Below are 23,140 nucleotides of genomic sequence, written 5' to 3' on the forward strand. Positions count from 1 at the left end.
AAACTGGTCTCGTACTCGGACCGCCTTTCGTTGCCGTCAGCGGTGCGGTTGCTGTTGAGTCCGGTATCGGGGTAGGCCCGGCGGCGGTTGCGGTCGGCGATGCAGTCGACGTTGAGTCCGGTGTTGCGCTTGGCCCGGCGATCGCTGCTGCAAGCGTTGCGGTCGGTGTTGTACTTGGACCGGCGGTTGTTCCTGTCGGTTTCCTCGTTTGTGTTGAATCTGGTGTCGTATTCGGGCCGGCGGTAGTTTCTGTCAGTGCCGCCGTCTGTGTTGAATCTGGCGTCATACTTGGACCGGCGGCCGTTTCTGTCGGTGTCGAGTCTGGCGTTGCACTTGGCCCGGCGATCGCTGCTGTAAGTGTCGCGGTCGGTGTCGTACTCGGACCGGCGGTCGTTTCTGTCGGTGTCGAGTCTGACGTTGCACTTGGCCCGGCGATCGCTGCTGTTAGTGTTGCGGTCGGTGTTGTACTCGGACCAACGGTTGTTTCTGTCGGCGCCGCCGCTGCTGTTGAATCTGGCGTCGTACCCGGACCGATCGTTTCTGTCGGTGTTGCGTCTGGTGTTGCGCTCGGACCGGCGGTCGTTTCCGTCGGTGTCGAGTCTGGCGTTGCACTTGGCCCGGCGATCGCTGCTGTTGGTGTTGCGGTCGGGGTTGTACTTGGACCAACGGTTGTTTCTGTCGGCGCCGCCGCTGCTGTTGAATCTGGCGTCGTACCCGGACCGATCGTTTCTGTCGGTGTTGCGTCTGGTGTTGCGCTCGGACCGGCGGTCGTTTCTGTCGGTGTCGAGTCTGACGTTGCACTTGGCCCGGCGATCGCTGCTGTTAGTGTTGCGGTCGGTGTTGTACTTGGACCAACGGTTGTTTCTGTCGGCGCCGCCGTTGCTGTTGAATCTGGCGTCGTACTCGGACCGATCGTTTCTGTCGGTGTTGCGTCTGGTGTTGCGCTCGGACCGGCGGTCGTTACTGTCGGCTCCGTCGTTTGCGTTGAATCTGGCGTCGTACTCGGACCGGCGGTCGTTTCTGTCGGTGCCGCCGTTGGTGTTGAGTCTGGTGTTGCACTTGGACCGGCGGTCGTTGCCGTCGGTGTTAAATCTGGCGTCGTACTTGGACCGGCGGTCGTCGCCGTCGGTGTTGAGTCTGGTGTTGTACTCGGACCGGCGGTCGTTACTGTCGGTTCCGTCGTTTGCGTTGAATCCGGCGTCGTACTCGGACCGGCCGTCGTTTCTGTCGGTGCCGCCGTTGGCGTCGAATCCGGTGTCGCGGCCGTTGTGACTGTAGGTGTTGAGTCCGGGGTTGTGCTTGGACCAAAGGTTGTCGCGCTCAGTGTCGAGTCCGGCGTTGTAATCGCATCAGCGGTTGGCGCGGAGTCTGATGTGGCACTTTGACCGGCGGTCGTTTCTATCGGTGCTGCGGTCGGTGTCGAATCTGGTGTTGCGCTTGGACCGACGGTTGTCGCTGTTGATGCTGAGGTCGGCGCGGAGTCCGGCATTGTGCTTGGAGCGGTGGCTGTTGCTGTCGGCGCTGTTGAATCCGGCGTTGTATTTAGACCAGCGGTTGTCGCTGTCGGTCGCGTGCTCGCTTTGGAGTCCGGCGTGGTACTTGGACCGACGGTCGTCGCTGTTGGCGCGGAGTCCGGTGCGGTACTCGATCCGGCGGTTGTTCCCGTCCGGGCCGCGGCTCGCGTTGGGTCCGGTGTTACACTCGGGCCGGCGGTCGCCCACGTCGGCGTGGAGTCCGCCGTCGTACTCGCGGCGGCGGTTGTCGGCGTCGAGTCGGGTGTCGTTATCGGACCCGCGGCGGTTTTTTTTTGGCTCCGCGGTCGTCGCATCCGGCGTCACGCTCGGACCGGCGATTGTCGTCGGCGCCGTCGCGCTCGGCGTCTGACCGTTGAGGGCCGCCGCGGCTTACGTGACGATACGGAGATTGGAAAGATTAGCGGACTGCCTTGGAAGTGACTCCGCAGCACCCAAATGGCATATTTACCGGAAAGCAGCAGCAACCATAACTGCGGCGCGCCACTCATGGCCTCTTTCCTTTGGCAAAGAAAATGAATTGATGCTTGAAAAATGATTCCATTTTTTCTGTTGATGTTGTAGATTTTCAATGTTTCGTTTGAAACGAGTTCAATGTACTTACCTGGACCCCGTCACAGAGAAAAGCTGAAAAAAGCAAAGTTGAAAATATGGATGAAAATTGATCTCACTTTCAAATATGACTTCAAATATTTCATTGCTGCTTAGGTCTGAACTAGTTGAAAATATCAAGTGTTCAAAAGAAAAGATTTGCATATTTAACAACCGCCATTGTTCTGGATTCAAATCAGTGATGGCGCAAATTATTGACTGCCCACTGGCCCAAAGATAATCATCTCAAAAATGCACTTTGAAAGGTTTTTTTTAATTTTTTTTAGGAGCGGTCGATATGAAATATATGTCTTCCCTTTAAATTAAAAAACAAAAAACAACTAAAAAAAAGCAGTGGTTGTTTCAGATTATCCGTATTGATGCAAACAAAGATTTGACTCTTTTTGCTGTAGAAATAGCATCATTTTCAGGTTTTTTCTTTTTTTTTCTTTTGTCTTCCTGCAAGCTGTGCATTTTTGGACCTGTTCCAGCTTGAAACTGCTCAGATTGTACAAAGTCACGCTAAAAGCGCTCTCTCAAACGGAAATGCAACATTTTCACCGTTTAAATGACCACCAAACAAATTCCCGAGTTTTGTCAGCTCTTGTCCATTTCGGACCCGTCAGAGCTATAGCCAACTTTCAACCATTCAAACGATGTTTATCGATGCCACGCCTTCCCATTTTCACCATTTAAGCGCCCGACAAAAATTCTTCATTTGAAAGATTTTTCCGTTTTTGGCTTGTCGTTTTTCCAACTTTCTACCTGTTCAAGCCATTCCAAATTGTAACCGTTTACATTCGCGCATGCCAAGAATTCCCTCTGGGTGAAAATTTGCCGATCTCACCCTTTAAGCGCTCGCAAACTATTCCTAATTTGTAAGATTGTTGTTTTTTTCCGCTGTATTTTCCGCGGTTTTGCAAGCACGGCAAACGTGCCGAGAATTCTCCCTTGCCCCAAGTTCACTTTTTGATTACCCCGCTAAAACCGCCAGATTTCTCTGTTTCTCAGCTGGAATCTTGACATTTTTTTCAGCGATTCAAGCCCATTCAATCATAGTTGGGCATCCATCATCCAATCTTATCGGCATTCGCGTGCCGCCCGGAGATTGGGCCCAATTCAGGGACGGCCTTCATCCACTGTTCTGTCGGCGCTCCCGTCCCCAGTTGCGGTGAAAAACGTTGCCGCTTTTCCGTGACAGTTTTGGCTTCCCGGCAGACCAAACGCTCGCCGGATGGAAAGACGCCGGCTCAAAATCAACTCCAAACTACAGCGGGGCGCCCTCATTCCATTTTCTTCAAGAATTTCCACACAAAGCGCCACACGCGGAAGCGGAATAGGTTTCGGTCTTGTTGATAACGGCGAAAGGAAAAAATCCAACCGGAGACCCGCAATCCTGCCGTTCTTGCAGCCGAAAACAGCAAAAAAGTCCTATTTTCCCAGGGCCCCTGTCCCGGTCGCAGGTCCGCCAGCGGTCCGCTAGCGCAAAGTCCGCCGGAAGCTTCCCAGCAAAGGAGCGGCGGGGCTCGGGGCGCGGTGCTCGGACATCTCACTTTTCCCACTTTTCGGAGACCGCGCTCCGACGTCTCCGAAAGCGCCGATACCCGCTTGGGTGGAAATTGAAAAAGAAAAAAAAAAGCGGAATAACAAAGGCCTGAAATGCTGTATTTGACTGGGGACTAACTTACAAATTGTTCTTTTTGAACCGTGTCACGGAAACCCCCCGACGCTGATAACTTTCTGCCATTTTATTGTTCTATGCCTTTGATTTCAGTTGGGGCAGATCTTGAAGTAGTAAGCTGCAAACAGCGATATCAAAATCAACGTTTTTGAAAAAAAAAAAAGATTCTAGCTCCTAAAAAAATAGAAGAGAATCGAGAACGATAAATGACTTCCGGTGGGAAAAAAAGTGGTTTTCGGCGTTTTAACGATGTCATGTTTCTTATATGAATAGAATACGAAACCATTTTAAAGTTTCGTCAAACTAAATACATGAATATGAAATATATCGACGCGGAAAGAGATGAATCTTTTGTTTCCGTGTTAACAATGCTTTATTTCCATCCGTCGATGATTTCTTTCCCCGTTTGGAGACCCGTTGAAGGGTTCCCTTTCCGCAGGCAAAAGTGGACTAGTGACAGACCGAAGAATCGAAGAGAAATGAACTCGAATGAAATTGAATATTCAGCCTAAAATGAATGGAATGCACTTACCTCTACCCAGTCGCAGATAAATACCCGAGGGGACACTTCGGATCAATAAAAACAAGCCTGTGGAGAATATACAAATATTAGCAAACCTTATTGTCTTTTTAAAATGTTAGTTGTTGGGAAAAAAAATCAAAAACATCGATGAAACTGCTTGAAGTTGGGAGAGCACTCAGTTCTTCAAAAAGCTGACACGGGCCCGACTCCGAAAGGTGCGCTCTCCTGCTTTTCTCATTTCTGCGTGCGTATTTATAGCCGGAGGGCCATGAGGGCCCTTGACGCAGGCGGCAAATCGGAGGCCGAAGGTTCTTTGCGCTACCGAAAAATAGAACTGCCCGGACCGGTCATTTTATTGTGCCGTTCCCCGTCGCGGCTAAAGTCAATAAGGGGCGCATTCCAATACGCGTCTGGTTCATGGATGTTTTTTCTCACGGAGGGCGCGTCGGAACAACACAAACGAAAGCGCGCTCGTCAAGAATGAAGGCCGGTTCGTTTTGTCAATTGGCCCGGCTGGCGCAATCCTTCCAAATTCAACCGCGGGAGAACGGGCGCGATGGTTTTCGGTGGGGTTTTTTTTCCCAAAGCGCATGAACGGTCCTGTGCGCGTCGGTTTGCCTTTTTGTCCAGTCGGTTGAGGCCGGCCCCCGCCTCCGGGCCGTCCGGGTTCTCCGCCGCTGCGCGGGGAAAGCGGCTAAAACGCCGCGCTCGGCACCGTGCTTGTCACCTGGTCGGTAATACGGCGGGAAGGTGAGGCCGTCGCTTCCTCGCCGCTTCGTTCCGACCGCCCCCGTCGCTCCATCGCCGGCTTTTGTTTTTTTGCCTACTTTATCATTCGCTCGGCGGCGGGACGCGGTCCGCCCGGGGAAGCCCGGAGAATAACGGGGGCCGATAAAACCTTTGAATGCGGAGAGGCGGGAGCGAAGCCGGCGGCGGAGGACGTCGAGGGCGGCCGGCCGCTCGCTAACGTCCAACGGCACGCTTTGCGTATGTTTATTTGCGTAGCCAAATAAGTTGGAGGGAAGCGTTCTGCCGCAATTCCGCAGTAAGAAGGAGAGAGGGCAAAGGTCTCCCGCGTCATATCGGGAGGGGGGGGTTCAGGTTTAGGTTTAGGGTTAGGCCTTCCCTTTGACGTCTTTTGGCCGGCTTTTCCGATTTGCCTTTTCTCATCCTGGGCGGTTGGGTCTTTTGTTTCTCTCGGTCGGAGTTTTCGTTTCCCTTGTCGGCGGCTCGTTGGCGCCCGGCCGCGCCCATCGTCGACCCTGTTCCGATCGCGTCTTCCCCGGGCGCTTTTTGTCGCCTCGCCAGTTCGGAGTGTATTTTCGGTTTCCTTTCGCTTCCTGTCGGGTCGTCGGCGAGGCGTTCTCGTTCTCCGACGATTAAAAAAACAACAAACTCGCGAGCCAAGATGGCTGCCGGGGTTTTTGTTTTTGTTTCTTCTTTTTTCTTGTTCTTTTTTTTGTCTGCGATCTTGCGGATAGGCGAGGACATTCCTCGCCGGACTCGAGCCGCGAAGAAGAACGAGGACGACTTATTCTGGCGCCGCCCGACGCTCAACCGCGACATTCGGTCATCGCTGGCATTTACGTGCGGTCAAAGTTTTAGTGCCTGAATATTGGCAATTTCACGGAGAGGATGTCTATTGGGGCCACCCTTTGACGGGTTTCGCATATTTGCAAAGCCGAAAACGCGTTTCCTCGCTAGTGAGCGGCGGTCGTGTTTTCGCATTAGCTTTTAACTTGGACGGCAGTTCGCCGGCGCTAAAGCGGTCCGAGCTTTTTTGCTGGGCCCCGGCGTTGTCAAATGGCTATAGCCCGCAGCTTCGATTGGCGGGTTTTCACGCGGGCTTCTCAAATCATCTTTAGAATCCGGGCGTTGGGCGTTTGACATTTCTTTGGTTTTCTGGCTATCGACGAATGCAAGTTCTCCGTTTTTCACTCAACCCCGTTCGTCGAAAAAATCGATTGGCATTAGACGCCGCCGGGAAGCTCAACTCGCTGCGCTCCGACTTCATTTCCCGTGATTGGTCGGCGCGGAAGCAGGAAGTAATTCAGGTTTCGCCAGGGCGCGAAAGTAAAAGCTCAAAGTTATTTGTTTTTGTACGAATGGCTACGACGGCCGCCAGATGGAAATAAGGCCGGTCCCATCGCTCGGCCCGCTGCTCGAAACCCAAAAACGACGTCCGTCCAAACGCCGCTGCCCGTTAGGGGATCGGGTCTCCGTTTTGGCGAGAAGAGCGCAAGCTCACGTTTGCTGCTTTTACATCAAGAAAGCGCAGACGTAACTTGTTTTTTCAACAAAAGTAAAAGCGCACGTGCTTAAATGCAGCGTGCCTTTGTCGTCATGCAAAACAAATGTCATCGTTGAAGTATTTATAAGTTTATTGATAAATACGTTTGTTTTCAGGGCGGAAAGGCATCACCCAAATTGCAGCCATCGCCGTGCATGGTTTCGGCAGAAAAAACACAGACGGCTAATCGATCGGTTGATTCATTTTGAAAACGAAAGCGAATCAAAGCTTTTGTTCCCTCCCACATGTATGCAGATTTTGTCTATTCGTGGATTTGCCTGCTATATATCGGCCATCGAGTACAGAGTCGTTCAAATTAGGGACAAATGGAGTGAGGACACCACAAGAAAAACAGCATTTAACAAGGATCACTATTGAGAAAAACCTCACGGCAAAAAATGTCGGTCTTGAGCGTTGCACGGCTCCCGGACCGACAAAATAAGAGACAGGTATTGGAATTCCAAAAGAGCTTGATTTGCTTTCATTTGAAAGCAAATCTTCCTTTCCCTGACTTAGTTGCACAACAATCATCAACATAAGTTAATACAATGTGGCAAGTTATCGCTAACTTTTCCACGCGTCGAGCGCGGTGGCGTGATTTTCTTCACCGCGACGTTCGAACGAAAACGTGTCGCGCCGGCGTCGAAAAACTCGGACGAAGGTCTGGGGGCGAAGAAAACATCACAGCTGCTTGGCCAGTAGCCACGACAGCAGCAGTAGCGAGGAGGCGCCGACGGGGCGGGCTTTTCGGCTCGCGCCGCTCGAGACTTCTGCCAAACGGAAGAGAAAGAGAAAAGCGCCGTCAGCCCCGCCCCGCCCCGCCCCGCCCCGCCCCGCGAGGCGCTCGGCCAGATTTCGGCGCCTTACGTTGGCCGTCCACGAAAACGTAGGAGGTGTCGATGTCGAAGGCCGTCGCGCCGGCCGCGGCCTCCGCCAGAACGCCGAAGATGGCGTCGTTGCCGGGGACGGCGCCCGCCGCGAAGCCCAAGTCCACGTTGTTGATGATGGAGCCGTTACTGGAAAAAAAGGTGGGGCGGGACACCTCGTTACCGAAAAAAAAGGTGGGGCGGGACACCCCGTCACCCGATCGCTTCGGCGTCGGCCCTTTCGCCGCTCGCCCGTACCCGGGGTCGTTTCCGCATCTCGCAAGCGAGCGAAGAAAAGAAAAAAGTGCGGAGAAAGCCTTCTCTTTACCCGCTTCGAATCGGCGCTCCGACTACCGCTGGGCAAAACCAAGCGGTCGGCTTCTTTTTGTTTTCTTCGGCGCTGTTTGATTACAGAGCGTTTTCATATTCTTCCCCATGTATGGATTTTTCTTTTCGGGTCCGACTGGATACCGTCAAACCAAGCTGCTCGTCCCTAATTCTTCTTCTTCTTCTTCCTTCTTCCTCAGCGACCTCTTTTTCTTTATCTTTTTCTTTCTTTTTTTGTTCTTTTGGTCGTGCGCTTCTTCTTCCCGTTTGCTTTCTTTTGCTTCTTTTTCTTCCGCTTCTTTTGCTCCTCCCGCCTTTTCCCTTCCCGCTCCCGCTCCGGCCGTCCTCCCGACTACGACGGCGACGACGATCGCGATCGCGGAAGGCGACTGACCTGAAGGAAACGACGTCCAGGGCGCGGAAGGATCTGATTCTCCTTCGGTAGAGAGGCGCGAGCTGCGGAAACACGAGCAGGGGGTAAAACGCTAGCAAAAGACAGACGACGCGCGGGCAGCCCGGCCGGAACCTTCCCGCGCATTAGCTAGCGCTTTATCCGGAGCGGGGAAGGCCCCGCTTCCTCGTCTTTGTTTTCGAAGGATCGGCCCATATCTGCACGGTAGGTAGGTGAGCCGCGGCGATATCAAGCAACCGTGTCACGTACTTCGCCATTGGTCGTTTAAGAGCGCGGTTTTGGATATTTGTCTTTAACCGTGTCCAATATGGGATTTGCCACTTTGTTTCGCATCCAGTCAAAGCCAGAGAAATTCGGCAGATCGGGACTTTCGTTTGAATAAACGCCGGCCTGCATCAATTTCTAAGGACCGGAACGTTGCCGGCGCTCACCGTGGTCCGGATGAGAAGGGCGCGGGCGATAAACGCCACGGAAGAGGGATCCAACAAGTCCGAGGTGAAGCGCTCCCCCGCCGACCGGAAGGTCACCCGCCGCGTGGCCACGGCCTCCGCCGTCGTCGAGGGCGTCGTCGCGCTCGTCGGGATTTTCTCTGGAAACGTCGGCCTCGGAACGTCAGCGGCGGGACTTTACTAACGGGCGAGGGACGGCTCACCGGAGGCCAGAACGGACTGCGGGTCAATGGGAAGACCGAAGTCGTTGCCGGGGTCGTTGGCCGCCTCTCGCAGCGCCGCCGCCACTTCGTCCGGGCCGGGAATGGCTTGGCCCGCCGCGGCGTCGTCTCTGAACTCGACGTCCACCTCCGCCTCGATGGCGTCCGCTCGCGACAGGGCCGGGCCGCGCCTGCGTTAGCGACGCGACATCCGCGCTTCTGGACGATGACGTTCTCACGGGTTGGGAGGCCATCTTACCTGAATCCTCTGACCACGCACCGATCGTAGGTTGGGTAGCTCCCGTATATGACGTCGTACTGTGACCGGAATGCGACCGTTTAGCGCCGGAGACGCCAAACGCGGAAAGGCCAAACTAACGTTGTACTCACCACTTCGAGGATTCTTTGAGAAAGAGCGGCAAATTCGGCACTAGTGGGCTCATCAAGAGCCGGTACGTACGTTTCAATAATCACCGCCACTACGACGATAATCCTTTCGACGACGACGACTTGGGCCGGCGGACGGGTCGTGGCGATCGTCGATAGAGTGTTTGCGTTTGGCGCACCGGCCGTCGTCGTTTTTGTTGCACCTTTGGTTGGCGCTGTCGTATTTGAACCCGCAATTGGTGTTGCAGAGCCTTTTGTTGGATTTGAACCGGCGGTTGTGTTTGTTGCACCTTTGGTAGTTGTTGCTGGCAGGACTGTTGTATTTGAGCCTACGGTTGTCGTAGAGAGTCTGGTTGTATTCGAACCCCCGGTCGCGTTTGTTGCACCTTTGGTTGTTGTCGGTCTCAGCGCAGTTGTATTTGAGCCTACGGTAGTTGTAGAGGGTCTGGTTGTATTTGAACCGGCGGTTGTGTTTGTTGCACCTTTGGTAGTTGTTGCTGGCAGGACTGTTGTATTTGAGCCGACGGTTGTCGTAGAGAGTCTTGTTGCATTCGAACCCCCGGTCGCGTTTGTTGCACCTTTGGTTGTTGTCGGTCTCAGTGCAGTTGTATTTGAGCCTACAGTAGTTGCAGAGAGTCTGGTTGTATTTGATCCGGCGGTTGTGTTTGTTGCACCTTTGGTAGTTGTTGCTGGCAGGACTGTCGTATTTGAGCCTACGGTTGTCGTAGAGAGTCTGGTTGTATTTGAACCGGCGGTTGCGTTTGTTGCACCTTTGGTTGTTGTCGGTCTCAGTGCAATTGTATTTGAGCCTACGGTAGTTGTAGAGAGTCTGGTTGTATTCGAACCCCCGGTTGCGTTTGTTGCACCTTTGGTTGTTGTCGGTGTCGGGACAGACGTATTTGAGCCTACAGTTGTCGTCGAGAGTCTGGTTGTATTTGAGCCCGCGGTTGTATTTCTTACGCCTCTGCTTGTTAGAGCTGGGACTGTTGTATTTGAGGCTAGAGTTGTCGTAGAAAGTCTTGTTGCATTTGAACCTGCGGTTGTCGTCGGTTTCGCGGTTGTCGTGTTGACCTCTGTAAATATCGATGGCGGAACGTTATACAGATGGATTCACAAGTGGATTCAGACTGGATGAGCGATAGCTTACCGGAGGCTTGTATGGACTGCGCGTCAACGGGGAGGCTAAAGTTGTTGCTGGGGTCGTTCACCTCCTCTTGTAATGTTACAGCCACTTCATCGGCGGTGGGAATGACTTCGCCCGTTGTGGTGTTTTCCTTGAAGACGATGTCCACGTCCGCCTCAACTGAGTCCGCTCGTGCCTGGGCCGGCCTGCGGAAGCCATGTGTTACTGACACTTTGACATGGCGACGTTCTTATGGGTTCGCAGATTATGTTACCTGAATCCCCGAACGACGCAGCGATCGTAGGTCGAGTACCTCCTTCTATATATGACTTCATACTGTTCACGAAAGCGACCGGTGAGCGGCGCTGGCGACAAACATCGAAACATCAAACTAACATTGTACTCACCACTATGAAGATTCTTATTGAAAGAGCAGCAAATTCTTGACTATTGGGGTCAGCAAGTGCCGGTACGTATGGTTCAATAATCACCGCAACGATGACAACGATCCTTTGAACAACAATAACTGGGTTCGGACGGGTTGTGGTGGTCGTCGATAGAGTGTTTGCGTTTGGCGCACCGGCCGTCGTCGTTTTTGTTGCACCTTTGGTTGGCGCTGTCGTATTTGAACCCGCAATTGGTGTTGTAGAGCCTTTTGTTGTATTTGAACCGGCAGTTGTGTTTGTTGCACCTTTGGTAGTTATTGCTGGCAGGACTGTTGTATTTGAGCCTACGGTTGTCGTAGAGAGTCTGGTTGTATTCGAACCCCCGGTCGCGTTTGTTGCACCTTTGGTTGTTGTCGGTCTCAGTGCAGTTGTATTTGAGCCTACGGTAGTTGTAGAGAGTCTGGTTGTATTTGAACCGGCGGTTGTGTTTGTTGCACCTTTGGTAGTTGTTGCTGGCAGGACTGTTGTATTTGAGCCTACGGTTGTCGTAGAGAGTCTGGTTGTATTCGAACCCCCGGTCGCGTTTGTTGCACCTTTGGTTGTTGTCGGTCTCAGTGCAGTTGTATTTGAGCCAACGGTAGTTGTAGAGGGTCTGGTTGTATTTGAACCGGAAGTTGTGTTTGTTGCACCTTTGGTAGTTGTTGCTGGCAGGACTGTTGTATTTGAGCCTACGGTTGTCGTAGAGAGTCTTGTTGTATTCGAACCCCCGGTCGCGTTTGTTGCACTTTTGGTAGTTGTCGGTCTCAGCACAGTTGTATTTGAGCCTACGGTAGTTGTAGAGAGTCTGGTTGTATTTGAACCGGCGGTTGTGTTTGTTGCACCTTTGGTAGTTGTTGCTGGCAGGACTGTTGTATTTGAGCCGACGGTTGTCGTAGAGAGTCTTGTTGTATTCGAACCCCCGGTCGCGTTTGTTGCACCTTTGGTTGTTGTCGGTCTCAGCGCAGTTGTATTTGAGCCTACGGTAGTCGTAGAGAGTCTGGTTGTATTTGTACCGGCGGTTGTGTTTGTTGCACCTTTGGGAGTTGTTGCTGGCAGGACTGTTGTATTTGAGCCGACGGTTGTCGTAGAGAGTCTTGTTGTGTTTGAACCCCCGGTCGCGTTTGTTGCACCTTTGGTTGTTGTTGCTGGCAGGACTGTCGTATTTGAGCCTACGGTTGTCGTAGAGAGTCTGGTTGTATTTGAACCGACGGTTGTGTTTGTTGCACCTTTGGGAGTTGTTGCTGGCAGGACTGTTGTATTAGAGCCGACGGTTGTCGTAGAGAGTCTTGTTGTATTTGAACCCCCGGTCGTGTTTGTTGCACCTTTGGTTGTTGTTGCTGGCAGGACTGTCGTATTTGAGCCTACGGTTGTCGTAGAGAGTCTTGTTGTATTTGAACCGACGGTTGTGTTTGTTGCACCTTTGGGAGTTGTTGCTGGCAGGACTGTTGTATTTGAGCCGACGGTTGTCGTAGAGAGTCTTGTTGTATTTGAACCCCCGGTCGCGTTTGTTGCACCTTTGGTTGTTGTTGCTGGCAGGACTGTCGTATTTGAGCCTACGGTTGTCGTAGAGAGTCTTGTTGTATTTGAACCCCCGGTCGCGTTTGTTGCACCTTTGGTTGTTGTTGCTGGCAGGACTGTCGTATTTGAGCCTACGGTTGTCGTAGAGAGTCTGGTTGTATTTGAACCGACGGTTGTGTTTGTTGCACCTTTAGGAGTTGTTGCTGGCAGGACTGTTGTATTTGAGCCGACGGTTGTCGTAGAGAGTCTGGTTGTATTTGAACCCCCGGTCGCGTTTGTTGCACCTTTGGTTGTTGCTGGCAGGACTGTCGTATTTGAGCCTACGGTTGTCGTAGAGAGTCTGGTTGTATTTGAACCGCCGGTTGTGTTTGTTGCACCTTTGGGAGTTGTTGCTGGCAGGACTGTTGTATTTGAGCCGGCGGTTGTCGTAGAGAGTCTTGTTGTATTTGAACCCCCGGTCGCGTTTGTTGCATCTTTGGTTGTTGTTGCTGGCAGGACTGTCGTATTTGAGACTACGGTTGTCGTAGAGAGTCTGGTTGTATTTGAACCGACGGTTGTGTTTGTTGCACCTTTGGGAGTTGTTGCTGGCAGGACTGTTGTATTTGAGCCGACGGTTGTCGTAGAGAGTCTTGTTGTATTTGAACCCCCGGTCGCGTTTGTTGCACCTTTGGTTGTTGTTGCTGGCAGGACTGTCGTATTTGAGCCTACGGTTGTCGTAGAGAGTCTGGTTGTATTTGAACCGACGGTTGCATTTGTGTCTCCTGTAGTTGCTGCAACTTGGGTGAAGATGTGAAAACGGAAAGATTAATTGCTTGCCTTTTAGGTGCCACATAATTATCATCATAAAACAGACATGGCGTATTTACCGAAAAAGAGCAGCAAAGCTGATATCCACGGCGAAGCGCTCATTGTTCTGTCCTTGAACCTACAAATTGTCAACACACACTTGATCTAAGCAATTGAATGGTCACTTTTATTCAAATATTTTTTGCAGTTGCGTGCGAGGGTCCATTTTGACATAACGTTCTGTTACTATATGGGATAAATGAATCCGAATGTTATCGTTTTGTTGGTGAGGGATATCATGATGTTTTGGGCCAATATCTACATTTATGTAAACACGCTGTGTAATTTAGCTATCTCTTCGTGGTTTTCCACAAAGTTGTCATTGTATTAACATTGAATTATTTTTAAAGCATTTTATATTTCCAAATTTGTATATACTCTATATTATAAAATGAAACGTCAGTACATAAGAAATGATTATTATCTACTGAGTATTGTTTGAAAATGTTTCAAAGATGTTTTTACTCAAGCGGTCTGAAAAATAAAGTAGTGATAGTAGCAGTGGCAGTAGCTGTTGTAGTAGTAGCAGCAGTAGTAGTTTGAAAAGAAATTGGATTGTGATCAAATATTCGTTGTAGAAGTGAAATACTTGACTGCACATACCTCTGTCCAGTCGCAGATTGAAAAATACCTGAAAAATGACAATTTGTATGCAAAATTGCTTTTTTTTTTTTAAAAAAAAAAGTATTCTCAAAGCTTGAAACTTCAAAATCACTATTTCTTTTGTTTTGGTTTGTTTTCGGTCTGAATTAAATACTGGTTTTGTCCATCCCGCCGGCTTCTGTAGCCACGTATTTCCTTGTGTTTGCGCGCGCCCTCGCAAAGGAGTAGCGTATATATGGGGAGGAAGTCGAAGGGAGTGATCTTGCTCACAAGTTGCTCGGTGGCATCCGGAGATGCTACGAGAGACAAGGAAAGAAAGAAAAGTGCCCCGACCGCCGTCGTTCCTTTGTTTCTTCGGTCACTCCCCGAGACGATAAGCCGAGCATTCCGATGGCGTCGGGTTAGGCGTTTTGATTGTAAAGTGCATTTTTTTCCTCATGTTTATCGCAACGGAAGAAGTTCCTTTGGGAAAGTCAATGGTCGAAGGCCTTCAAATATCTTCTTCTCTCTCGTATTCTTCTCAACGCTTTTATGACGCGCATCCAAAATTCTCCATTCCTTGCCAGTAAGGCAGAGATTCTTTCAGTGGCATCTTTTCCTTTCCCTCGGTAACGCTTTTCAACATATCCCAAAGTCTGACTTTTCAGCGTTACCGTGCCGGCGATGACAAATTCATCAGAGGACTCGCGTCCGTTCCATCGCAAATTCCAAAGTTGGAGCTTATTCGCTTTGCGAGGGAAATTATTTTCAACACGGCCAAACTTGCGAAACCCGCAAACAATGACGATCACGTTTGACGAAAAAACATTTATTGCGTTGAAAATCCTTTCGCGTCTTTCCGTCTCGTTCCGCAAAACGGTTGCGCCGTTTCCGTATTTTTCCATCGGGCGTTTCGGCCCGGACGCGCCATTCCTCGAGATCTTGCCAATGCCCGGTAACAAAACCAAACCCATAAATGTCATCTTGATTGTTTCGGTGATTTGGGGGGGGGGGATACGGATGACGCAAATGGGGTCCGTGACGTTCGTGAAACAGAAAGCGACGACGCAAGTCCCCAACGCAAACGGGCACGCGCGGGTCCGTCTTGTCTGTTTGGTTTCTTCGACCGCTCAATGTGGAAGGAATGAGAAGAGCTCTGTTCTTTTCCTATGCGGGCGCCAAGTCATCCATTCAGCCGTGCGCTCACTTCCCTTATCACTTCATTTCCTTCTTCCTTCTTTCTTTCTTTGAGTTCATAAAAAAAAAACAAAAAAAACTTTCCAATGTCTTCGGCCAAGTACACCTTAACCAGCGTTAGCATATTTGGCTTTAAAAGAAAAAAAAAACGGCCTTAAAACATGGCACGTTTCAATCGATCAACAATGCGTCCTCCGTTGGCTCAAAAAGAAATAACTTCATTATTAATACACATTTGTCCAGAAAAAATAAGCATAAAGTGTCAGACCTGTTGTATAAAAGCATAAGTCAAAACCAGACCCATTTTCTCCACATATCTGTGTTTGAATACCATGAATCAGAATGCGAAATGAGTGATACCCCGTCGTTTGCAAGGCTTGGAAGGATCGGGCAGACCTCTAACTCCATATAGTAGGAGCGCGCTGGCGCTTTCAAAAGGTCGAGCGCCGCCCGCCGCCTTTGTCCTCAACAAGCAGGCCGCGCGGATCATTTTTCTTTGACCCATCATAAAAAGGAAAAGATGGCTCGACTTGTCCGTCCGAGGCAAAGAGGCGACGGCGGCGCGGCAGGCGCGGACGTCTGCCGACGGGGCCGGAAACGCGGCCGGAAACGCGGCCGGAAACGCGGCCGAGAGCGTCGCGCTCGTCACTCGGGGAAAGAGAAAGGAAAGCCTTTCCGCGGACCTCCGTTTTCAACGAACGGGACAGAGGAAAACTCAACCTTAACTTGCCACTATTTGAATCATTTGCCTGTGTCTTGAACATCTGAAGCTTCAAAAGTAGCCCCGCGCTTTATTTGTGAAAACCGATTTCAAACGCTGATAGCCCTCCCCGACGTCCGAGCAAACTATTTAACGCCCCGCGCGCAAGTACATTTTGCACATGTCTGGAATACTTCCTCCTCACATGTCTTTGAGAGCCTGTCTGCTGATAGGCGTCCGATTCGTGCTACGTTTTGTTGTCTCGCGAGCGATCTTGCGTTAACTGATCGTGTCATCGGGCCTGCCCCCCATACCTCTGACTTTTTTGTTGTTGTTGTTCCATTGACGCGACATGTCCTCTGACGCAAAGTATTGACGGGAGGATGAATGCAATGCCTCTATTGTCATTTTAGAGGAATGATGTCCAACCGTGGAGTCCGGTGATTGAAAAGCGATCTTAACGTCGTCCCGGTCAGACAAGATGGAGACTTTGACATCAACGACATGTTAAAAGCTTAGAAAAATAATATACTGTAGAAACGATCCTAAGTGGCGGCCAGTTTTGCAACGGAATCGTTACGACGCGAGGCCGCACCCAAAAAAAAACCAACCACGGGATGACGTGTGTGATTTTGCTGATAGCTGCCGACATTTCTCGCCGGACGTGAACTGTGAAGAAAAAGGAATTGTTTTAGCGCGGCGCTAAGGCCAACCGCAACTTCGGTTCACCAAAACGGATACAGGCCAAAAACATAGATTTGAAATTGGATTTCAAAAAAAAAAAAAACCAAAGCATTTTGAGATGACGCTAAATTAGCAGCTCCAGTAAGTCTACTTGGCTTCCTTTGGGGGTTTGGCTAACAGATGATTCTCGACGTTTGGACCATGTTTGAGTCAGTATAGAAAGCCTAACGTTAGTGTTTCTCTTTCTACTCTTTCGACTGTTAGTGGTTCTCAAATGGGGGCACGGGTACCCCCGTAGGGACTCCGGGGGGGTACTTGAGATTTTAAAGAAAACAAACAGAATGAAAAATACTTCTAAGGGAGGAAGACAGAATTTCATCAAACAAATGTTATGTTCAACGGTTATTCTATGCTATTATTTTTAGACCCCGGATCCTCCCCCGTATTACAACGGTTTCTGGTTACCCTTCAAGATAATGACTTGTTTTTGTGTGGGGTTATCCGAAAAGAGGACACTTTAAGTGGAATATTTCTGTGGACAAAAATATAATTATCATTGTTTCTTTTTGAGGGCAGGTAAGACACTTGGTGTTGATTTTTTTCTTGTTTATGACACTTTATGTTGAATATTTGTGGTTGCAAAGCATGGATCTTTTTGCTAACTAGTGGTCGACCGCAATGCCTTTTAGGAATTTGGCTTAAGCATTTGGACCACGTTAGCGTTGGCGTCGTAGCTGGTGGGCTAACCGACAGACAGCTCATTTCCGACAGCTAAAGTTAGCGCTCGTCTCTAGGCTCTGGATTTAGTTTGACCTTGGAATCCTGTTTTAGTCCGTATACGGGCAGTTAAGTGCAGTTTCTTTTGAGATTGTGGGGTCCGCCTTCATGTTTAGCACGCGTAACATTTGATGTAGCGGTTAGCAGCGGCCTAACCCGCTAACGGCTAATCGTAGCGGTCAACTCCACATCCTTTCGGGGCTTGGCTTCCAGATTCTTTTTTGACCTTGAAATCATGTCAGCGGACAATGGAATCTACTGCTCACTCCCGCACGGGGTTCATTGACCTTTTCCAATCCAGAGCTACATTTTGGCTACTGATTATTGTGAAGAACAAACCAGTTTGATAAAACACTTTTCAAATAACAATGGCGTTAAAAATAAACGACATGTAGCCATACGCGTTTTACTGATGTCCTTTTTTGTGTTGACACTTATCATGACAGATTTCGCACGGCTATTTTTGGAACAGGCTCACGGGCTGTGATAACGCGGTCACGTCGGAATCGAAATCATCTTCATTCGAAAAACAGCAGTTGTTCGTAAACACACAAAGAATGTGTCTCTTAAAGTATGAGCAACGCTGGCGCAAACAAAAGACGTAACGAAAATAGAAATCACGACAGACACTTATCAACATCAAAATCTGAGTTCTGCGCAACACGTTTATTTTCCCGAATGACTAACTGTCTAACTAGCTGTCACGCGACTGTCATTCCTCCTTTGTTGTGTTTGTGGCATCGAGCAGTTCGTTTTTTGTTGCTTTTGGCGTTGGGCGCGGTAGATAAGAGGACGCGAAGTTGCACTCCGCCAGAAATGTAACTTGTACTTTGTCGTCACCTAGTGGCATACAATGAGCACGCTGCTGCCCCGCCCCGCTTGACTAAATAACCTTGCTATTGCGTTGTGAATTATGAATTACGCTACAAATTCTATGCGGTTCTATTCATCTTAGAGCGGGCGGGCATTTTCTCACTTTCTGTCCGCCGAAGATGACATCACAGCTGCGACCCGACCCAAGGACGGAAGAGGATGGGGTCGGTCAATGCGTTTCTGAGAAAGAAGCTCACTGCGCGGAATTGCCCCCCCTCACCCCCCACGATCGCATACCGATTGCCGTACGGCTACCCCAAGCCGTAAGGGCCAACCTTCATGAATGAATGAGGAGCGGACAAGGTGTGCATTAGAGATCTGAGAAGTTGCGGGTCTCTGCCCGCTAACCTCACCAGTCAACTCTACTTGTCTTCCTTCTGGTTTGTTGTTTATTAAACATTCTAGGTTGGTTGAACCAAACGGCCGTAAAAGGAAAATTCATGTAGAAGAGGTTGACTTTTTTCAATAAAACTTATATATTTAATAGTCAATACCTTTTGTAAATAACCATTATGGCCATGGTTTCCTAGAAAGGCATCTTCCGGTTCGTATCCGACACTTTTATTTTTCTTTCGCGCTTCCGGTTTTTTGTATATAAAAGGTGACTTGATTGTTGGCACGGAGCTTTGAGCTTTGACGGTAGTTTTGTCTGAACGATAGCCAGCAAGTCCCTCCGAAGAGGCAAAAGGTGTGTTTTCATTTCCTGTTTAATTTCATTTCATGCGCGTTTGATTACAGTTGGAACAAAACTTTGAGTTTGTTAGTACATGTTTAAACATTGATTTCAGCTCTTATGGTGATGGTGAAGGTGATTGGTGATGAAGGTGAAAAATGACAATGTCGCTCATAAATAAAAGATCCAAGCACCAGTAAAAGCGTCAACCTTGATCGGGGGGTCTGCGACACCTTTAAAGACACAAGTTTCCCGTTTTTGTCGACTGAAAACGGCATCATACGCTCAGGGTTCGTGTTAGACCAATCACGCCTCGCCTGTTTTCTTTGTGCGGTCACGTGACGCTCACAAGCTGAGCCATGATTGGTCATTACCTTAGCCCTGCATTTTCATCCATCCATTTCCTAGAGCAGCTTATGTTCGCGTACTTGCTGGTGCCTTTCCCAGCTGGCTTCGGGCACCCTGAGGTGGTTTACCGGCCAGTCGCAAGGCAAACAGAGACGAACAAGCATTCGCGCACCCACCGGTGCACCTGCCATGCGCGCGCATGGAGCGTGGGAGGAAGAGAACCCGCACCGGCCTGGGGAGGAACATGCAAACTCCACAGAGGAAGGCTGGACCCCGGTGGATTTGAGCTCGGGTCCCTGGAGTGGGAGTGGGAGTGGGAGTGGGAGTGGGAGGCGGACGTGCAAACCGCCGCCCCGTCCCCCGCCCGCTTTTGCAGTCGACGGGAGATGTTTTTCAAATGAAAAATTGTGTCCATCCAATGAAAAGTAGCGATTTGATTTTTTTGGTCCACAAACGACATCAAAGTGGCGATAAAAACAAAACAAAGAAACGAGCAAAAGCCAAGGAATACCAAGCGAGTTGGGCATAGCTGCCCGAGTGGGTGGGCGCCCGTGCGGAGAAAGGCTCCCCTGTGCGTCCACCTAATAACGCCCCCCGGCCGCCTGCGCTGTCCGGAACCAATTAGCGCTCCCCTGCGGCGACACCGACCGGCCGAGACGCGCTTTGCTTTCCGCCCCCGCCCCCCTCGCCAGCCGGCAAGCGAAGCCAGCACCTTTCGGCATCGCCCCTCGCTCGGTGGGTGGGCCGCGAGCGAAGCCGATTCGGAGTGGAGCGACCGAGTGCGGAATGGCCGAGCAGCAGCAGCGGGAGCTGGAGCTGGAGCTGGAGCTGGAGCGGGAGCAGGAGCTGGGGCAGGAGCGGGAGCGGGAGCAGGAGCAGGAGCAGGAGCAGGAGGAGATGCCGGTGCCCGATGGATCGCCGACGGGGAAAGCGCTGTCCCTCGCCCGGCTGCTGCACTACGAGTGCTCCCGCCTGCTCCAGTTATACGTGAGTCTCGCTTATGTTGGCATCCGAAATTCATGGTATTGATACACCGCCCCGTCATCCGCACTTGTAAAACGGTACGTTTAACGCTACGTTTCTTCAAGTTACGAGGCGAGCGGGGGTTGCGGCGCGCGACTGCAATGCATCACAAGTGCTCATGGAAATGTCCCGTTTGTGTATAGGCGTCGAATTTTCGGGGCTTCGATATTTACTCAATATCCTCATGGTTTGGATTTTAACTTACATTTCGTGTTACGTTTTTGCATTTGCATGCTTGTATTTGATGGTTTTGAGGAAAACCTGACAATAGTCTTAAGTAAATATATGTCATTTATAGTTGACTTTTTATCCCGCATGCAATTTTATGCTTTTGCCTGTCTTTTTTTGTGCGGGATTTCCTTCATTTTATTACGCCGTTTTCTAGCATATAATCTGTTTAGAAACGCATCTCGAAGCAAGTGCAACCACTTGATGAAATTCAATTAAGTAAATTCAGTCCGTATGCGTGTTTAAAATGTAGATTTTCCCCGGTTACGTCTGGACAAAAAAAAAATCTTCAGAAAAAGTTCCCGTTTTTATTTTTCTCCCTTCTTTTCTTTTGGCCCTGGAGATTTTGTTAGATTACATATGGACCCAACGTGCGTCTGGCGTCCCAGATGCGTGCGCGTGTTCGCGTTCATCCCCATCATTTCTTTCTCAAGCTATTGAATCAGTTGCGAGCGGACCGCTCCGTTTGTCTTCAAAGATATTTGCACTCTCGCCCGAGAAGGCCTCGTATCCTAGATGGATGGGCGTTGCAAAATTGCGACTCGTTTGAACTGTCGCTGCGCATCGGTCAAGCGCGGCGGCGAAAACACTCTCGCGGGTCCGGTAATCAGACTAAAAGCAAGCGGCCAGCCATTTCCCCCTGCGGTCTCCGGCCTCCCTAATGGATGGCCCGGGCTTCTTTGAATAATCGATACGACGGCGAAACCAGACGGAGCGGGAGACCTTCCTGTCGGAGCATCCCCCCGAGGGCGGGCGCATGGTGTCCCTGAGCCCGGGCCCCGAGGAGCCCGACCCGGAGGAGGCGGTGCGGCGGCTGCACGCCGCCCTGCGCCGGTGCCTGGGCCTGCTGCACTGCGCCATCGCCCGGGCGGAGGAGGAGTGGGGCCGGCCGGAGGGCGACTACGAGACCCTGCGCCGCAACGTCCGAGTCCGGCTGGAGCATTTGCTCCGCACCACCGGATACCTGCTGCGGACGGACGACGTCGCGTTGGAGGTCACCCCGGACGTCCGCTGCGATGAGGTACCGGTTTTACACCTGCGTCCGTTCTTCCGTGTCAGTTTGACCACCCGCGACGCTCCGGTACCAATACCCGGTATGGGTATCGGGCCGATAGCGGCCTTTTTTTTTTCCAGGTATGGGGTACCTTCGGGGGGCTTTAATAGCGGGGCCGTCCCCATCCGGCCAAATGGCCTAAAAGAACGTTTTTATTGACATATTGATTTCTTTTCACAAAAATCCATTTTAGCCGCTTACGCTCACCGGGGTCGCGGGCAGCCTAGCGCAGCCCCGCTCAGATACTGAGCCGAGTAAACCCCGCGCCGCTTGCCGGCCGATCGCGGGGCAGGCAAAGTCAATCGGTCATTCGCAAACGCGCACCCGCCCCGCTTGTTTTTACAATCTTGACAAAACCCAAGCAGCCGTCGGAAGAACATGCAAGCCGCAAGCCAACCCATAACCTCTGCACTCTGGTTTACAGTAATTAACGTTTATCCAACGCCAAGCGTAGTGAAATTGAACTAATCGTGTGCTGTAGCTTGTCTTTTCTTGCCCGTTTTTTTCTTACAGCGTGGAATGAAAGTGCCAAATGTCTGCCTCGAATGAAATACTTTTGGAAACAAATGTATCTCAGCGCACATCGTGAGAGACTCAAACAGGGTTTATTTCCTCCACCTTCCTTAGATAAAGCGCGCCACTCGTATCACTCGGGATGAGACCGACCGTTCCGCGCGGGTGTCGGAGCGTGCGCGTGTCATAATATGCGGAGGCCAGCCCCATCCCAAACGTTACGATGACTCTCTCGGTTCTTTTGCGGCAAGGAGACGGACGGAGGCGGGGGGGTCTTCCAGCTGAAAATGTGGACGCATCGCGTGCTGCTGGAGCTGGTCCACTGGGCCGACCGCGCCGCGCAGGCTCTGCACGCCCTCCACGCGCAACGGGAAGGAACGCGGGACATCTAAAGCGCCAGACAAACTCACTTCACACTAACCGCCCGCATCCTTTTGTATCCGTTGGAGAGGAATTGGACAGCGACGCCCTCTCTCTCGATAAACTTCCGCTCCGCAACCTCCAGGCTCGCGTGATCGTTTTCCGCTCTGATTGGCCATCGGCGTTTTACGGAGACAGTAATGTTGATCTGTGAATCACTTTGAACAGCCGCAACAGTGATAAGAATGCAATTTTAGGTGACCCCGCCCGGGACGACAAGAATTTACCGCCGTTTATTTTTGTTTCCTGTCGTCGCGGGAGCCGGAGTATAAAAAGGCAAGCTCCACGGTCGCTGTCCAAATCCCGCGGAGCAACGCCGCTTCACTAACAACTAAGCTCCTTTAATAAGTCCCGGCTTTGCCCGGCCGGTATTTCCTGCGCGAGTGCTAAAATGACCTCCAGTTGGCCGCCGTTTGCTGCGAGGCTCGTGTGCGGTGACCCACTTTCCAACTTTCCTGTGTCTTATTTATTTTATTTATTACAACATATTTAACACTAACAATCTAACTGCTAGGAGTAGCCAAAAATACCTGACTGACTGACAAACTGTGACAGTTTTTTGTTGTTGTTATCCTCACTCTCAATGATTCCTAAAAGGATGGACTTATTTGTTTGTATGGTTTGCTCCCGATGCTTTACTTGAATGTGCTGCTACCATGTTGGAACTACCAGAGGTTCCCCAACCTCAGGGGTCGAGGACCCAAAATGGGAGCGGATCAAATTTTGGGGTTGCCAGAAATAAATCACAATTAAAGAGAAAAAAAATCTTACAGAGTTCTTCTTGATGTTTATCTGTGTGTGTATCTCTCTCTCTCTCTCTCTCTCGCTCTCTCTCTTATATATATATATATATATATATATATATATTCAACCAAGGAAACACTTTTTTTTATTCCTG

At 50.6% G+C, this 23,140-nt stretch overlaps 3 protein-coding genes across 4 annotated transcripts; 1 reads left to right on the forward strand and 2 right to left on the reverse strand.

Moving 5' to 3' along the window:
- Window positions 1-1,196: 1,196 nt before the first annotated feature.
- LOC148428494 (uncharacterized) lies at window positions 1,197-4,569 on the reverse strand. 2 transcript variants are annotated; one of them, XM_088421697.1, is made up of 5 exons: window positions 4,337-4,569; window positions 2,137-2,159; window positions 1,984-2,033; window positions 1,600-1,903; window positions 1,197-1,521 (listed from the first exon to the last, which is right to left on the reverse strand). In XM_088421697.1, the coding sequence occupies exons 3-5, from the start codon at window positions 2,021-2,023 to the stop codon at window positions 1,350-1,352; spliced, it is 516 nt and encodes a 171-aa protein (XP_088277823.1). In that variant the 5' UTR covers window positions 2,024-2,033; window positions 2,137-2,159; window positions 4,337-4,569; the 3' UTR covers window positions 1,197-1,349. The 2 variants fall into 2 exon arrangements, with proteins under 2 accessions (XP_088277823.1, XP_088277816.1); XM_088421690.1 differs by having other exon boundaries at window positions 1,197-1,903; window positions 4,337-4,568.
- A 2,121-nt stretch (window positions 4,570-6,690) lies between these two features.
- On the reverse strand, window positions 6,691-13,972 carry LOC148428495 (uncharacterized). Its single transcript, XM_088412809.1, has 12 exons — window positions 13,774-13,972; window positions 13,191-13,249; window positions 10,789-13,100; window positions 10,656-10,717; window positions 10,406-10,587; window positions 9,262-10,331; window positions 9,131-9,189; window positions 8,875-9,062; window positions 8,654-8,811; window positions 8,205-8,266; window positions 7,485-7,633; window positions 6,691-7,387 (listed from the first exon to the last, which is right to left on the reverse strand). The coding sequence occupies exons 2-12, from the start codon at window positions 13,231-13,233 to the stop codon at window positions 7,299-7,301; spliced, it is 4,374 nt and encodes a 1,457-aa protein (XP_088268935.1). The 5' UTR covers window positions 13,234-13,249; window positions 13,774-13,972; the 3' UTR covers window positions 6,691-7,298.
- A 4,644-nt stretch (window positions 13,973-18,616) lies between these two features.
- Window positions 18,617-23,001, forward strand: LOC148428496 (uncharacterized). Its single transcript, XM_088433981.1, has 3 exons — window positions 18,617-19,991; window positions 20,965-21,276; window positions 22,074-23,001. Exons 1-3 carry the CDS (start codon window positions 19,791-19,793, stop codon window positions 22,212-22,214), a joined length of 654 nt encoding a protein of 217 aa, XP_088290107.1. The 5' UTR covers window positions 18,617-19,790; the 3' UTR covers window positions 22,215-23,001.
- The last annotated feature ends 139 nt before the right edge of the window (window positions 23,002-23,140 follow it).

Source organism: Hippichthys cyanospilos, chromosome 1 (genome assembly GCF_059441005.1).
Source record: "Hippichthys cyanospilos isolate Australia breed blue-spotted pipefish chromosome 1, RoL_Hcya_1.0, whole genome shotgun sequence".
In the NCBI taxonomy this organism is placed as follows: Eukaryota; Metazoa; Chordata; class Actinopteri; order Syngnathiformes; family Syngnathidae; genus Hippichthys; species Hippichthys cyanospilos.

Coding starts and splice junctions, on each gene's coding strand:
- LOC148428496 (XM_088433981.1), top strand. CDS start 19,791: ATGGCCGAGCAGCAGCAGCGGGAGCTGGAGCTGGAGCTGGAGCTGGAG. Junction 19,992..20,964: donor CCCGCCTGCTCCAGTTATAC/GTGAGTCTCGCT, acceptor CGGCGAAACCAG/ACGGAGCGGGAGACCTTCCT. Junction 21,277..22,073: donor CGGACGTCCGCTGCGATGAG/GTACCGGTTTTA, acceptor TTTTGCGGCAAG/GAGACGGACGGAGGCGGGGG.
- LOC148428495 (XM_088412809.1), bottom strand. CDS start 13,233: ATGAGCGCTTCGCCGTGGATATCAGCTTTGCTGCTCTTTTTCG. Junction 9,063..9,130: donor TGCGTGGTCAGAGGATTCAG/GTAAGATGGCCT, acceptor TCGCTAACGCAG/GCGCGGCCCGGCCCTGTCGC. Junction 8,267..8,653: donor CCCTTCTCATCCGGACCACG/GTGAGCGCCGGC, acceptor GTGTTTCCGCAG/CTCGCGCCTCTCTACCGAAG.
- LOC148428494 (XM_088421690.1), bottom strand. CDS start 2,023: ATGAGTGGCGCGCCGCAGTTATGGTTGCTGCTGCTTTCCG. Junction 1,904..1,983: donor ATGGTTGCTGCTGCTTTCCG/GTAAATATGCCA, acceptor TCGTCACGTAAG/CCGCGGCGGCCCTCAACGGT.